The 17601-nt window shown below is 46.0% G+C and overlaps 1 protein-coding gene across 1 annotated transcript in view; it reads right to left on the bottom strand.

Annotated features, from left to right (window-relative positions):
- The window catches only part of elapor2b (endosome-lysosome associated apoptosis and autophagy regulator family member 2b), a 125136-nt gene that overhangs the window by 58470 nt on the left and 49065 nt on the right, over positions 1 to 17601 (bottom strand). The window contains exons 2-6 of the mRNA XM_073066454.1: positions 17318 to 17438; positions 15161 to 15353; positions 4990 to 5137; positions 3853 to 3939; positions 1503 to 1608 (exon numbers count right to left, since the gene is read on the bottom strand). Of these exons, the coding sequence (XP_072922555.1) occupies positions 1503 to 1608; positions 3853 to 3939; positions 4990 to 5137; positions 15161 to 15353; positions 17318 to 17438 (655 nt within the window). The remainder of the gene's footprint in view (positions 1 to 1502; positions 1609 to 3852; positions 3940 to 4989; positions 5138 to 15160; positions 15354 to 17317; positions 17439 to 17601) is intronic.

Raw genomic sequence — 17601 nt, 5'->3', positions numbered from 1 at the left:
CTGGAGGAAGACAGCAGATCAAGAAGTATCTGTAGAGGGAGATGGACAGTCGACTTTTCAGGCAGAGATACAGGAAAAGTAAAGGGGAGATAACTGCTATAAAGAGATAGAGGGAAGGATTCTATCAAGAGCTGATAGAATCCGGGAGAGCAGGTGTGGTGGGCAGATGGATGAGGGGAGTGGGAATAGTGACAGAGGGTGGGAGGTGATTGGATTCAGATGAGGGGGAGGAGTGTAGGCAGATGGATGAGGGGAGTGGGAATAGTGACAGAGGGTGGGAGGTGATTGGATTCAGATGAGGGGAAGGATGATAGGTAGATGGAGGACGAGGGAATGGGAAGAGTGATGGAGGCAGGAGGTGATGGGTGGATCCCAGGCGAGGGGGAGGGATGATAGGCAGATGGAGGCAGAGAAAGAGGGAGATGCTGCCGTCCATTTCCCTCCACAGATGCTGCTCGACCTGCTGAGTTCCTCCCACAGAGCACTTGTTGCCCCAGATTCCAACCTCTGCGGTCTCACAGGCCTCCTGCCTGGATGAAACCCTGTGTGTTCCGGTTAGTAAGTCTGCAGTTGACACAGAAGGTCATGAAGCTGTGGGTGGTGATGCAAGGTTGTCAAAGAGTTCAACAGGATGCAGAACAGTTAGAAATATGGACGGGGAAGTAGCAAGTGGAAGGTTACCTGGACAAGAATGAGGTGTTGCATTTTAGGAGACTGGAATAGTTTAGATGAAGGTCTCGACCTGAAATATCGATGGTCCATTTGCCTCCGAAGATAGAAGATGGTGCGGTAATGTAGAGGGTGACACAGTAGCATAGAGAGTGGCACGGATATGTAGAGGGCAGCACAGTCGTGTAGCCGTTAGCCTAACAGTTTACTGCACCAATGAACCAGATTCAATCCCCGCTGCTCTCTGTGAAGAGTCTGTGTGCTCTACCTGTGACCTCCAGAAGCTCTGTTTCCACCCACATTCCAGGGCTAGTAAATTGTGGGCACCCTACGTTGGCACCAGAAGCATGGAGACACTTGCGGGCTGGCCCAGCACATCCTCGAACTCTATGGGCCACTGGCATCAATTACATACTTCACTGTATGTGACAAGTAATGCTAACCTTTACCCTTAGATGCTGTCTGGCCCGCTGACTTCTACCAGTCTTCTGTGTGTTGCTCCAGTCTATTGTGCCTCTGAGATTGGTTTAGATTGGCCTCAGGGTTAGCATAGACAAGGTGGGCTGAAGGGACTGATCACATGCTGTAGTGCTCTGCATTCCAGTCATTTATCCTGCACACTTAACTAATTACCTGCTGCCCAAGGGAAATCACTTAGAACCAGGGGTCAGGTACAGGACAGAGGAGACGAGTTTTTTCAACAAGGCGAAGGAGAGCCTTTGGAATATTCACACAGAGGCACGGTCACTGGGAACAGGACAGGATAACGAGGGAGTATAACAGGCTGGCTACAACCACAAAACTAGTCAGCAGGGATATGCTCGACGTCATACCTTCAATGTAGATGTCCTTGACAAGAACTTGCTTGGCCAATTTTTCACCCACAAGGATTCCTGTTGTTCGCCAGTACAGAACGTTTGTGCCTGTTTTCAAATCCACCTGTACAAGTACCAACATCAGGAGTTAAATCCAGTAAGGACCCCGGTTCCATTCAGCGAGGGTTCCGCAACAGCTTCAGGTCGACCACTGAGGCAACGATACGGTTTTCAGTACCCACCCCCAATACTCGACACACTTGAACATCAACAGGTCACTGAGGAGAGCGGGTAGTGAGGTTGGCTGTTTAAAAGTGAAAATCGTTACAGTCTGTCACGGACTCAACTCCCCCCCCCCCCCCCACCCCCAGCATCAAGGACAGCTTCAAAAGGTGACATCTACCTCTAAGGACCCTCACCATCCGGGACATGCCATCTCTTTGATACTACCATCAAGGAGGTACAGGAGCCTCAAGACCCACAACTCAACAATTTAGGAACAGTTGCTTCCCTTCCATCATTAGATTTTGAACAGTCCATGAACCGATGAACACTAAATCTAAATTCCTCTAGTGCACTGTTTATCTTTATTGTAACTTACAGAAAGTTTATGCCTTGCACCGTACTGCTGCCACAGAACAACATATTTCTCAACAAATCTCAGTGATAATAAACCGATTCTGAATCACATGGTAAATCAGTTTATTATTGTCACATGTACCGAGGTACAGTGAAAAACTTTGTTTTACACGCCGTCAGGACAGATCATTTCATTACCTCAGTTCGTTAAGATAGAATGAGGGGAAACAATAACAGAATGCAGAATGAGGTGTTACAGTTACAGAGAAAGTGCCGTGCAGGGAGACAATAAGGTGGAAGGTTATAATGAGACAGACTGTGAGGACGAGAGTCGATCTCATTGTACTAGTGTGGTATCAGTTGTGGCTCTTCCAGCACATTCTTGGCTGTTGTTTATTTATTGAGATATAGCGTGGAATGGCCCTTTGAGCTGCAAGGCCCAGCAAACCCCAATTTAATCCTAGCCTAATCACAGGACAATTAACTACGACCAATTAACCTAGTAACGGGTATGTCTTTGGACTGTGGGGAGAGGGAAACAGGATCACCTGGAAGAATTCCACATGGTCACAGGGAGAACATGCAAACTCCTTACAGACAGCAGTGAGAATTGAACCCGGGTCGATGGTACTGTAAAGCGTTGTGCTAGCCACTACACTACCGCACCGCCCTGTAGGTTTTGATGTACACATGATAAATAGATAGATAGATAGATAAATCAATCAATCTGAAATATCTAAATCTAGCAGACCATTCAAAAGTGTTATGACAATGAAATAGCCATCCTTGAGTTGGTGGTCACAAAGAGAATGTGCTAGTTCAATGGCCTACACCAAGGGTCAGGATCGAAGCTGCATTACTGGTGGTGTAAGTCAGTGGCTCGGCCACAGTGCCCCCCTTAAAACATCAACAAAGATTCACCCTGTTAAAACTTCCAGGAAAAGATATTAAAGTGGTTATTCTCCCAGAGTATCACCACCAGATCTCTTCATATTCCTCCCCTCACTGCTACGGCATTTCACACATTCCAGATCGAAACAATTCCAGCACGATGGACACAAAACGGGGTGGTGTAGTAACGTAGGAGTTAGCATAATGCTATCACAGCACCAGCTGTAAGATTGGGATTCAATTCTCATCTGTTGGATTAACTGTTTAATTGTCGTATCTTTGCAGTTTAACTATTTATGCCTGCCAGCATTTTTTATATCTACTTCCATACATGTAACTGTTTAGTATGTTTCCCAGTGGTCGCAGGATACATATATAAATGTTCTGCATTTCTCCTACTGATTACATTTGTATCATTCTGGAAAGCTCTGGAAGTTTCTCCGGTGTTGCATTATTTGTATAGGGGCTATCTGATTGGTTGACTCTTATCTACAGATTTGAATGAAATGTTCCTTATCTTTGGGGGTACAAAAAGAGCTTAACGCGAGGCTCTGTCAGCTCCTTGCTTCTCTCTCGCTTCACTCACTAGCCTCTGCCCCTGTTACTGCCGGTTTTCAACTTTCTTTCTTTTATTAGTGCTTCATAAAATGACAGGGAGGCAAGAAGTTTTGTGCCTCTTTCTGACTTCCGAAAGAATCTTGGATAAAATATATCAGAGTCCACATGACGCTGTCTGAGCGGAGTTTGTGCGTTCCCCCCAGGACCACGACGGTTCCCTCTGGGTTCTCTGGATCGCCCCTACTTCCGAAGACATACGGATTCAGGTTAGTACTGTGGCATTGTGAACATTCTTTGCTGTGATTCGCCCTCCGAACAGTCTGTGCCAGTGGTGACTCACCGAGTGCCTCCTCCATTCATCCCTGTCAGTTAAATGCATCCACTTCTGTTCAGTGGAGTCCGTGTCTTGGCATTGATCGTTCTGAACCTGCCAACCAAAAGTTTGTAATAAAGATCACTGAGCAATAAATATTCCATCAATTGCTTTTCACCATCAGATAAAAATATCGGTCAGGAAAAATGACTACGAACAGAACACAAACTCAGGAGACTCTGCAGACGCTGGAAATTAGAGCAGCACACACAAGTTGCTGGAGGAACTCAGCAGGAGGGTATCGGCCTGAAACGTCGACTGTTTATTTCTCTCCTTAGATACCTCCTGACCTGCTGAGCTCCTCCAGCATTTTGTGTGTTACTCTACACTTCCAGCATCTGAAGAACCTCCAGCATTTTGTGTTTGTTGCTGAGAACAGAACATGTTGAAATGATCGCCAGACCTGGAAAGCGTCTACACCAGACTCTGATTTTACTTCAGATTTCCAACATCTGCAGTTTCTTTACTGGGTGGGGGGGGAGGTAGAGGGGAGAGAGGGGAGAGAGGGAGAGGGGGAGGGAGAGGGGAGAGAGGGGAGAGAAGGAGGGGAGAGAGGGAGGGGAGAGAGGGAGGGGAGAGAGGGAGGGGAGAGAGGGAGGGGAGAGAGGGAGGGGAGAGAGGGAGGGGAGAGAGGGGGAGAGAAGGAGGGGAGAGAAGGAGGGGAGAGAGGGAGGGGAGAGAGGGAGGGGAGGGGAGGGGAGAGAGGGAGGGGGGGAGGGGAGGGGAGAGAGGGAGGGGGAGAGAGGGGGAGGGGGAGGGGAGAGGGAGATGGAGATGGAGAGAGAGAGAGACAGAGACTGACTGACTGACAGGGAGAAATGCACAGAGAGAGCACAGAATAGGGAGAGAGACAAAGGAAGATGAGGAGACAAAGTGAGATTGGGAGGGTGCGAGGGGGAGGGGGAGTGGGCCAGAAAGGAAACACGTATTCGTATATCACCTTACTCAGCCTTGGAATTCCAAAGCATTTTGCCCCCAGTGAAGTAGTGGTGAGAAGCTATCATGGCCAGTGTGTAGGAAATTGCTAGGTGGAATGAATTCACTCACTGTTTACAACCTAATTTCCAGATGTAACCTAGAAGTATTAAATGGAACAGGACTTACAAAAAACTCAAAGAAGATGCTGTTGTCCACATACTGATAGTCAAAGGAAACACTCCCAGGCTTCTTCAGGTGCACTGAGTAGATGAGAGAGACTGTGCAGTCATCTCGGTTAGAGGCGATGTAACTGCCTTGGGGAATCCACGATGACCTACAAAAGGGACCAGGAATGAGAATCCTTCCAAGTCATATCATATGCAGAAATTGTCAGAAACAGTGTCTCTCCCTCAGTGTCTGCAGAAGGAAAGAGCAGGTCATCGGCTTCGAGAAGGTGGGGGTGGGGCGTGGTGATGCACATGCTCCTGTCTGCATCTGCTGAGGTTGAGAGGGTTGACAGCTTCGAGTTCCTAGGACCTACCATCACCAATCACTAAGGGTTTGTCCTGATCCAATCACGTTGATATCACACCAGGAAAGCTCACTCACGACTCTACTTCCTCAGCAGAAGAAAACTTAGCCCTGTCGACCCTTACCAATTTTTAACAATGCACCACAGAAAACATCCTTTCCAGATGCATCACAACTTGGTATGACAACTGCCCCGATGCTCTACAAGTGAGCTCAGCACCTCACAGAAACGAGCCTCTCCCACATTTCCCACCTATAACCTCCCCACTTCTTACTGTCTCACTTCACCTACCACCTTCCAGCTTATACTCCTTCCCCTCCCTCCACCTACTCTGACATCTTGCCTCTTCCTTTCCAATCCTGATGAAGGGACTCAGTCCAAAACGTTCCTCTCCATAGATGCCTGCTGACCTGCTGAGTTCCTCCAACATCTTGTGTGTGTTTTTCCCCTCCACAGTCTCTGTCTACACTCCTCACTACCTCAAGGAAGCAGCGAGCATGATGAAAGATTCCTCCCCCCCTGGATATTATTACTTCTCCCCCTCCCATCGAGCAAAAGATACAGAAGTCTGAAGGCACAAACCACCAAGTTCAGGGCCAGCTTCTTTCCAACTGTTACAAAGCTATTGAATAGTTCCTCAGTATGATAGAGAGAAGGTTCCTAGAGAGGAGGTTCTTGGGAAACGGAAAGGTCTGAAGGTAGATGAGTCACCTGGACCAGATGGTCTACACACCAGGGTTCTGAAAGAGGTGGCTGAAGAGATTGTGAGGGCATTAGTAAGGATCTTTCAAGAATCACTAAATTCTGGAATGCTTCCATAGGACTGGAAAATCGCTAATGACACTCCACTCTTCAAGAAGGAAGAGAGGCAGAAGAAAGGAAATTATAGGCCAGTTAGTCTGACCTCAGTGGTTGGGAAGATGTTGCAGTCCATTATTACGGATGAGGTCATAGGGTACTTGGAGGCACATGATGAAATAGGACCTATTCAGCATAGTTTCCTCAAGGGAAAATCTTCCCTGACAAATCTGTTGGAATATTTTGAAGAAATAACAAGCAGGATAGAAAAAGGAAAATCAGTTGATGTTATGTACTTGGATTTTCAGAAGGCCTTTGACAAGGTGCCACACACAAGGCTGCTTAACAAGCTACAAGCCCACGGTACTACAGGAAGGAGGTGGAGGGGCAGGTAGTTTTGAGGAAGTAGAGATGCTACAGAAGGACTTAGACAGATTAGGAGAATGGGCAAAGAAATGGCCAATGGAATACAGTGTCAGGAAGTGTATGATCATGTACTTTTGTAGAAGAAATGAAAGGGTTGACTATTTTCTACATGGAGAGAAAGAACATAAAACTGAGGTGCAAAGGGACTTGTGAGTCCTTGTGCAGGATTCCCTAAAGGTTAACTTGCAGGTTGAGTCTGTGCTGAGGAAGGCAAATGCAATGTTAGCATTAATTTCAAGAGGACTGGAATATAAAAGCACAGATGTAACGTTGAGGCTTTATAAAGCACAGGTGAGGCCTCACGTGGAGTACTGAGAGCAGGTTTGGGCCCCTTACCTTAGAAAGGATGTGCTGAAACTGGAGAGGGTTCAAAGGAGGTTCACAAAAATTATTCCCAGGATTGAATGGCTTGTCAGATGAAAAGCGTTTTATTCACTAGGGCCTGTATTCACTGGAATTCAGAAGAATGAGGGGTGGCCTCATTGAAAACTATTGAGTGGTGAAAGTCCTTGATAGAGTGGATGTGGAGAGGATGCTTCCTATGTACCAGAGAGTACAGCCTCAGAATACAGTGGTGTCCTTTTAGAACAGAAATGAGGACGAATTTCTTTCACTAGAGAGTGGTGAATCTGTGGAATTCTTTGCCACAGAGAGCTGTGGAGGCCATCTTTATGTATATTTAAGGCAGAAGTTGATAGATTCTTGAATAGTCAGGGCATGGAGGGATATGGGAATGAAAATGGATTTCTTGAACTTCTAGTAATTGCCCCCCACCTCTCCATCACCACTCCTCAGTCGCGTTTCCCTTTCTCACCTTTTCTTCTTACCTGCCCATCACCTCCCTCTGGTGCCCCCCCCCCTTCCCTTCCTTCCATGGTCTTCTATTCTCTCCTATCAGATTCCCACTTCTCCAGCCCTTTATCTCTTTCACCAATCAGCTTCCCAATTCTTTATTTCATCCCCTCTCGGTTTCACCCATCACCCTGTCCTCCTTCCTTTCCCTCCTCCCCCAACCTTCTTATTCTGGCTTCTGCCACCTCCCTTTCCAGTCCTGATGCAGGGTCTCAATCTGAAACTTTGCCTCCACAGATGCTGCCTGACCTGTTAGATTAGATTAGATTGTGAGGACACTCAGTCCTCGTTTATTGTCATTTAGTAATGCATGCATTAAGAAATGATACAATGTTCCTCAGTATGATATCACAAAAACACGAGACAGACCAAGACTAACTGACAAAACCCACATAATTATAACATATAGTTACAACAGTGCAAATCATTGCCATAATTTGATAAGGGCAGACCATGGACACGGTAAAAGAAAGTCTCAAAGTCCTCGACAGCCCATCATCTCACGTAGACGGTAGAAGGAAGAAGAACTCTTCCTGCCATGAACCTCCAGCGCCGCAAAGCTTCCCGATGCAGCCTCTGGAAGCATCCGACCACAGCCAACTCTGGGTCCGTCCGAAAACTTCGAGCCTCCGACCAGCCCTCCGACACCGAGCACCATCTCTGTCGAGCGCTTCGACCCCGGCCCCAGCCGCCAAGCAACAGGCAAAGCCGAGGATTTGGGGTCTTCCTCTCCGGAGATTTCTCGATTGCACAGTAGCAGCGGCAGCGAAACAGGCATGTCAGAAGTTTCACCAGATGTTCCTCCGTGCTTCTCACGTCCGTCCCCATCAAATCAGGATTGTGCACGGCCCCTACTTACAGATAACAGATATTCATTCCTGGAGTGGCCGCGCGCGCTGCCGTCGCGCCGCCATTTTCTCGTTAAGTTCCTCTGGCATTTTCTGTGTGTTGCTCTTGACTTCCAGCATCTGCAGATTTTGTGGCGATAACGAAGACATCAAGCACAATGGAGGACATTTCTCAATGCTGCTTAATTGCCCAGTAAAATAGTCTTAAAAGCTCAGTGAGACCCTATCTGTGATCTCTGCCGCCCTCTGACTCTTTGACCACATGACCACCCAGCTCCTTACTTCATTCATTTCCCCCCCCCCCCCCCACCCAACCAACCCTGCTTCACCCATCACCATTGAGCTATCCGCCTTCCCCTCCTCCCCAACTTCTTATTCTGGATTATTCCCCCTTCCCTTTCCAGTCCCCCAAAGGATCTTGGTGCGAAACGTCGACTAATTATTCCTTTCCACTGATGCGGCCTGACGTGCTGAGTTCCTCCAGCATTTCAGGCATCTGCAGGATCTCTCGTGTTTAAGAGTTCTGTTTATTTCTCCAGTGGAGAAACGCTGATATAAATTATAAACTAGCCCGTGCTGCTTTACTTTTATACTTGTTATCAACAAGCTCCCAACATCTATCTGTGTCACATACATCCTCCAAGGATGGTAATAGGGAGGTCTAACCAATGGGGATAGGCTACATTCCTTGTGTATAAAGTGGATTCACTTTGTTTGAGTTACTGCCAAGACAATCTTGCTTTTTCATTTTCATTCTGGAGCTACATAACACTCTGACCACAGGAGGACGATGCTCCTCCCACCCACCACTCCCAGGTTCAGTACCTGTCACAGAACCAGCGTTGGCTTCTTCTGAAAGTTATCATCTTCACACCCTAAATATCAACCGTCACCTCCTTTCAAAGATCCTCCCCAGAAAACCACAGAGGAAGATTGGAGTAAGCCATCAGCCCCCTGCCTGCCAGCCAGCACCAGCATTCAATAAGATCGTGGCCGATCGACATGGTGCTCAAACTCTGCTAGGGATTTACTCACTGGAGAGCCACCAGATTTGTGAACAGGAAATGAACTCATCGACACTACCTCACTACCTTGTGCTCTCTATTTGCACTACTTTTATATAAAAATATAAATTAATCAATGAACCAGAATCAACTGTGCTTAATTTATACTCTACAATGTACATATATACACAGTACTGTGCAGAAGTCCTGGGCACATACATATAGCTAGGGTGCATTATACTATTGCACAGTACTGTAGTAATTTTATGCATTGCACTGTACTGCTGACACAAAAAAAAACAAATTTCAAGACATATGTGAGCAATGATTAACCTGATTCTGATATGGGTCTCTATTGTGGACTGAGAGTGGGAAGGGGGTTAGGGAGAGGGGTATCACAGTTGGGAAAAGGGGAAGGGAGAGGGGAGAGAGCGGGAAGCACCAGAGAGACACTCTGTAAAGATCGATAAACCATTTGGTTGGAATCTAATGACCTTGCCTGGTGTCTCAGTGAGTTTATTTGTGCACTCTCCACCCTTGCCCCTGGCACTCCTTCTGTGTCACCTGTCCCACACCCTCCCACAGCACTCCACCCTCGCCTCCCATTAGGAAACTAGATAGGATTCCCTTCTTTTATTTAGGACAGGAGAATGTTGCCAAACAGTTTCTAACTAGAATCAGTTGTGTGTGTTTACAGTCGGCCCTCCTTATCCGCGAGGGATTGGTTCCGGGACCCCTTGCGGATACCAAAAAACGCAGATGGTCAAGTCCCTTATTTAACCTGTCTCAGTGCGGTGGTCTTTAGGACCCAGCGGAACCCCAGACCTTATTTAACCTGTCTCAGTGCGGTGGTCTTTCGGACCTAGCGGAACCCCGGACCTTATTTAACCTGTCTCAGTGTGGCGGTCCTTCGGACCCAGCGGAACCCCGAACCTTATTTAACCTGTCTCAGTGCGGCGGTCCTTCGGACCCAGCGGAACCCCGGACCTTATTTAACCTGTCTCAGTGCGGCGGTCTTTAGGACCCAGCAGAAACCCCGGACCTTATTTAACCTGTCTCAGTGCGGCGGTCTTTAGGACCCAGCAGAAACCCTGGACCTTATTTAACCTGTCTCAGTGCGGCGGTCTTTAGGACCCAGCAGAAACCCCGGACCTTATTTAACCTGTCTCAGTGCGGCGGTCTTTAGGACCCAGCAGAAACCCCGGACCTTATTTAACCTGTCTCAGTGCGGCGGTCTTTAGGACCCAGCAGAAACCCTGGACCTTATTTAACCTGTCTCAGTGCGGCGGTCTTTAGGACCCAGCAGAAACCCCGGACCTTATTTAACCTGTCTCAGTGCGGCGGTCTTTAGGACCCAGCGGAACCCCGGACCTTATTTAACCTGTCTCAGTGCGGTGGTCTTTAGGACCCAGCAGAAACCCCGGACCTTATTTAACATGTCTCAGTGAAATTAAACAATTTCACTCCTTCAACACAGCCGACCGGTGGCGTAATGGCATCTGCACCGGACTTCGAGGTAAGTGGTCCCAGGTTCAAATCCAGCCGGCTCCTTGCACGCTTTCCATTTGGGTTGAGCATCAAGCTAACAACTCAACCTTGTAAAAAGCAGTCAAATAAAAATGCTAAAGAAATGGCAAGGCTGCCATCCGATGTACCACAGGGAGCGGAAAGGAAAAACAACAACTCCTCTAACAAGTTAGGAACTATGAAGAACTTGAAAGTACCAACAATCATCTTGAACGTTACAATGGAAGTGAAGATTTGGAGGAATGCAATAGTCAAAAGCATTGTATGAAGGCGGTCCACTACCTACAGCAGGTGCCAGCGCTGATTTTGTTCAATTATAGTCAATCAAAAGAACACCATTCCTCCATTGATTACTTTAGGGAACTAATACACAGTCTTATAGCACTGTAGTAGAATTAGTAGTTTTCTAGTCTGTTCTGTATTTCATTTAAATACATAATTTGTTACTCAATTAAATGGTAGTTTTTCTCTTTTATACCTTTTTAACTATTTCCACGAAACTTTGGCGAATTGAGGCAGCACTTAATTGGGAAAACATAAAGGTCGCAATATGTCCTAATTAATTGGGATCCATGCATATACATTTCCTATATGTATAATATATACTGTATATATTTCATGTTATAATCTATAGTACATATTATGTATTATAATATATTTTATTTATAGACTCAGACCACGCATAACACTACCCCACATAGAGCTGATTCATTACAAGACAGTTATTCAATTCTTTATTGAAATTTTTAAAAATGTCAAAAATTCATTCTGAACAACACTTAAAACTTCTCAAGAGCAGCCACCATTACAATAAACATTCAATCAGCCAATGAGAGCATCTTACATACGCTCTGAGCCACTCACAGCCAATCACATATTAGTTCACGCTTTGCTTCCCCTCCCCACCCCCACGTGCGTAAACATTCTCGCCAATCTATTATATTTTTTTCCACCCATAATGTTCTGGAAAACAGCCTGTGAGGCTAGTACATCTCAGGTGTCTAGGAAAAGCATTAGCAGGGATGTGAAACTGCAAGCGATACAGTGTTTGGAAGCTGGTGACCGTCAAGTTGACGTTGGTGTTCTCCACATGATTTCCTGCTACCGAGAACTGCTTCATGAGAGGAAACTTAAGAAAAGGCAGTCAAATCTCGACACCTACTTGAAGAAGAAGCCAAACTTAGTGGAGGACAGACAGCTTGGCCCCTCCTCTAAGATGGGACCACCATCCACTTCCCTCCATTGCTGCTACGATGTGTTGCTGCTCCCCTGATGTATAGGTTAAGCCTATTTGTGTGTTTGTTACTCCAAGAATCACTGTGTATACATTAAATAATATAACATATATCTCAGGTTTGATCTTTTTTTAATCAGCCACACATGTCCATTTACGTAAAGTTATAACAACCCCACATAACACTGACTTACGTAGCGCTCCACCTCTAAGGAATGCATCCTCAGCGTTAAACAGGGTCGGAGTACATTGCCACAAAACAACAAAGTGCACAACATATGTCAGCGATTATAAACCTGCTCCGATTCTGAAAGCTGGCTTGATAAACTGGACAGCCAGTGCCTTCTTCCCAGGGCAGAAATAGCTAACAGGAATAATTTTGAAGTAATTGCAGGAATGTACAGGGGAATGTCAGAAGTAGGTTTTATTTACAGAGTGGTGAGTGCGTGGGACACTCTGCCAGAGGAGGTCCTAGAGGCAGATACATTATGCGCATTTCTTAATATAGGTGGATAGATGAAAGAGAAACAGAGGGCCTTGTGAGGGGGAAGGGTTAGACTGAACTTGGAGTAGGGTAAAATATGGGCACAGCATCATGGCCGAAGGGCCTGTACCCTGCTGTAATGTTTAATGTTCTATATCCCACCCCTGGACCCTTTCTGTTCCCCGATCTATCCAGTACTTTCCACTCCCATAATAATCCAGCTTCCACCACCCACTGGGGTAGAGAATTGCAGAGAATTCCTTGTTTTTTTTAATCATTTTTCTTTGACACGGTCACTCTGTCAGAAACCTCGAAGCCAGGTGGTCATGGCAGAAATGACAGTGCTTTGGGAAGACCGGATTGAGCAGGCGTTCGAGCGTAAGAAAGCCAAATCGCAGGAGCTGGTAGAGCAGTGCCTGAGGCAGGGGTGGAGAGCACAATGTGAGCCTATAGATGTGGGGTGTAGAGGTTTTGCTGGCCGCTCACTGTGCAGAACCTACTCTCTCCTTGGCATTACGGGGGCTGCAGAGAAAGGAGCCCTCAGGACTGTCACAGAGGCTGCTGAGCAAGCCTCCAGGTGGCTATCGATCAAGAGGTGTGACCTGTGGACCAATGCTGGAACACAAACCAAGGCCTGATCAACCTTAGCTGGGTGACAGTGTCTGATGTTGAAGGACCAGAAACACCTGATAACCCAGGTTACATCACTGATTGATGTATTGACCGTGTATCGACCGTGTCCGTGTCCCAGTATTGACCGTGAATGAATTAAATATGGAAGAAAACATTGAAGTCAAATGGGTCAAGGGCAGTGGAAGTAGACAAACCAATTGTTTTTGTTCTTATCATGTGTTTGAGGGAATGGAGGTGAAGCTGCTCTGTGTCCTCCATTTTGTGAACTGGCTTTGCTTGGTTGAATCAGTGTTTTAAAGTAGACACAATGATGCTCCAGGTAATCTGCTGGACTAGGGATAATTTCTAAAGAAGAAGTTATTTGTGAGGTGTTCTTTGGTATGATATAACATGCAGGTTTGTGAATGGTGGGTCTGTGTCTGTGTCTGTCCTGGGGGATTTGAGCTGGTTAGTAGCTTGGTATCTGATTTAGAACAAAGAACCATAAATTATGAGTTATCACCTGTGGAAGAGGGCAATAAATGGATGTCGGTTCAGACCAGAGCCAAAAAGAAGATGTTATAAGTCAGTCAACAAGAATGAAGTGCATCATTTGATAAGAAATGTTTAAAATAGGGAGCTTCAAATGCAAAGGCACAACTCAGGATTCTGACCAACACAAGGAAGAAGCTCCATGCCGGGGGCTGGGAGAAGGAAGGATTGACTGCCTGGCCAACGGGAGATCCACTATTTCTGTGTTATAAATTGGAGAAGAGGGATCAGTAGAATTTATGTTTTAAGTTGTTGGCCTGGGGTCAACATAGTTTGTTGTTGCTTGTGCAGAGACAATAAAGTACGAGCTTCGATTCAGTTAGAGTTGTGCAGTGAATTTCCTAAACCAATTCCGTTGATGAATGGTCAACGCCAGCATATCCTAGGATGTATTTCAGCATCCCAGCCAAATACAATATCTGAACAAATATTTTTAAATGATTTTAAGTGCAAACATTTCTTTCTTTTTGTGTGATAATGGTATCAGTTTATCATTGTCACACGGACCGAGAGACGGTGAGAAACTTTTGTTAGCACCCTTTCAGACAAATCATTCCACACAACATGAATACATCAAAGATTCTAAAAACGAAAACCAGAATGCAGATTATCAAATGCTGATAAATATTTTTTTTTAAAGTTCAGTTAAATAACTTTAAACTTTAACAAATGCACAGCACTGTATTGTAGCAGTTAGTGTATCACTATTACAGCACCAGCAACCCCGGGATAATCCCAATGCTGTCTGTAAGAACTTTGTACGATCTCCCCATAACTACATGGGCTTCCTTCAAGTGCTCTCATTCCCCCTCCCCCATCCCACAGTCCAAAAACGGAACCAGAATCTGGTTAAGTATCACCGGCATATGTTGTAAAATTTGTTGTGACATATGAGATAGCAATTTAATTGGACATGTAGGTGTAACTAAACAGCATGGGATCATTGGGCTCGTAGGACCTACTATCGCCCTGCGTGTTAAATAAAATAAATAAATAAAGTCCTACAGTATGCGCGAGTGAAGTCATTCACAAACACTCACCAAAGACAAAAGCCAAGACAGAGAAAACACACCTCACCACTCTCTGAGCTGCTGTGTAAATGCAGCAAGTTAGCCCCCACTTTGGAAGACAGGCTTCCCACAGTGGGACACACCCAGGCTGACACTGGATGAACTGGCGGAAATTACCTCGGAAATGACAGACGAGGAGGCCAGATCTCTTAAAAGTCCCTAATGTGTCAGCCTCTACCACCAGCCTTGGCAAGGGTGTTCCATACACTCATCACTATCTGTGTAAAAAAAATCTACCTCTGACATCCCCCCTATACTGGCCTCCAATCACCTTAAAATATGCCCCCTTTGCATTGGCCATTTCCATTCTGGGAAAGGGGTGCTGGCTCTCCACTCAAGTTTACCAGCTCTTGGTTCGTAGCCCTCTACACTGAGACAACAGAAGAGCTGATCCAATTCCCCATCACCACTTACTTACAAGCTACAGTTGACTCCATTGCTGGTGGTGCTGTCCCTATCGTCCACGAACGTAGCCACTGTGGAAAAGCCCAGTGGTAGGTTGTCCCACTCGTCGAACCTGATGCCACTGCCCAGGGAGTAAGTGCCTGCAGAACATTTTTTGCAGGTCTGGCTCGACAGATCCAAGTACTCCCCGGATGCACAGGAGAAAGCTGGAAAATGAGAGAAGAAAGGGGTGTTTGGGAATCATATCATGTCCATTGATTGGTCTGTTAAATGTCAGAAGTTACAAATTGATTTACAATCAAGATTATTAATGCAGAACATTCATAGAGTTATGCAGGACAGAAAAAGGCCCTTTCAGCTCATCTGCTCTATGTTGATCTTGATGCCTCATCCCAGCTAGTCCCATTTGCCAAACTCCAGAGGAATGAAGACGAATCTTCTCTCCAACTGCTCCTATCCAACCAGTCCTCCCACTCAGAGATAACTTCTCTCCAACTGCTCCCATCCAAACAAACACCCCATTTACTCAGAGATATCTTCTCCCCAACTGCTCCCATCCAACCACTCCTCCCACTCAGAAGTACCTGCAATGATGTATTGCTTCATTTATCTTCCTTGCTACAACACTGAAACAACTACACACACATATACTGACTTCATAGAACAGCATAGACCCTTCAGACCACGATGTTGTGCCAACCCTTTAACTTACTCTAAGATCAATCTAACTCTTCTCTCCTATATATAATAGTTCTTCATTTTTCCATCATCCTTGTGCCTATCTAAGAGTCAATTAAATATCCCTAATGCATCTGCCTCTATCTCCACTATCATCTGACCCATAGTCTTCTAAACCTTTCCAATCCACATACCTATCCAACTGCCTTTTAAAGCTGCTTTTGTACCTGCCTCAACCACTTCCACTCAGCTCATTCCACACAGATACCTCCCTTTGTGGAATTAAAGTTGCCTTTCATGTTCCTCTTTAAGCTTTTCTCTCTCACCTAGAACCTTTGACTTCTTCACCATCCTGTCCACTTGTGCAAACACTCACAGTGAACTGTGCACCTGTACTTAAAGGTCCGTCTGTGCTACAACATTCATCAGTGCCCTGAATGTCAGGACACTGATGAATTTTCAAGTCCTGTCGTGTGTGAATATTGAAGTCCCATCCTGGGCGAATGCTGAAGTCCTATTCTGGATGATCCTGGTTTGACTGCATCACCTCACACTGATCCAAGTTGAAATACATTTGGCAAATCTGCTCTGCCAAGATGTCTTTGCCGTTCATTGGAACCTGCTTCATTCTCAACAGGACCCCTGAAAGGGACATCACAGGCAGACAGAGTGGTGAAGAAGATTCTTGGCACACTGGGTAATAAGTGTGGAAGTTGCGATGTTGTGTTGCAGTTGTACAAGGTGTTGGTGAGGCTGCATTTAGTGTACTGTGTTCAGTTTTGGTCACCCTACTGTAGGAAAGAGCTCATGCAGCTGGAAAGGGTGTAGAGGAGCTTAATGATGAATTTGCTGAGACACGGGGTATAGGAGTTTGAAGAGTGATCTTAGGAGTATTAGGCAGCCTAGCTATACATACATGCCTAAGTACTGTACACTAACAACATTTAAAAGGTAATTGGACGGGTACAAGGATAGGAAAGGTTTGGAGCTGAGGTTCCCAATCTGGGGTCCACAGTCCCCTTGGTTAACGGTAGAGATCCATGGCATAAAAAATGGTTGGGAGCCCCTGATTTAGAGGAATATTGGTCAAATGTTAGCAAATGAGACCAGCGTAATGGGAATCTTGGTTAGCATAGTTTAGTTGGGTCGAAAGGCACATTTCTGTGTAGTAGGACTCTACCTACCACCTGTGCTGTTATTACCTGTAACAACAATCTTATTATCCATCAATCAATGCTGTTTGGAACACCACTGTGGATTTAGTCCGGACTACTTAAACAAATACTTGAACCAATTTATATCATGACTTTGTTACACCTGTCCTGTGAGTTATTCCCCTTCCCCTTATTAAATGAAGAGGAAAACTAAGAAAAATTAAAATATAAACCTGAGTGTGAAAAACGAGTGCAGAAATTGGGGGAGGGGGGTGGAGGGGGAGGTTGGAGATGGAAATGCTGGGACCTCCCCTTAACGCGCCGGTCAGCAAACTTACAGCACTCTCGGCCCTTGATTGGCGCAGGCAATCCCGTGCACTTCTTGTTTTCGATGGGAATGGCGACCCTCCACCGCGAGCCCGTGCTGTCACATTCCGTGTACTGGAAATGATAGTCATTCTGCACAAGAGAACAGAAATACCCAGTGAACTGCTGTTGTGTGGCAGAAAGGAGCTGACCAGCCTCGGTGGAAACAGTGAGGCAAACGCCTTCCAAAGGTCAGTGAAGTTCCCTAACCTGGGACCACTGCTGCCACCAGGACACTCATAACAAATACAACAGG

Source organism: Hemitrygon akajei, chromosome 14, assembly GCF_048418815.1.
Source record: "Hemitrygon akajei chromosome 14, sHemAka1.3, whole genome shotgun sequence".
Lineage (NCBI taxonomy): Eukaryota > Metazoa > Chordata > Chondrichthyes > Myliobatiformes > Dasyatidae > Hemitrygon > Hemitrygon akajei.
Note: the sequence above shows the minus strand (reverse complement) of the source record. Positions and strands in the feature narration are given on the sequence as shown.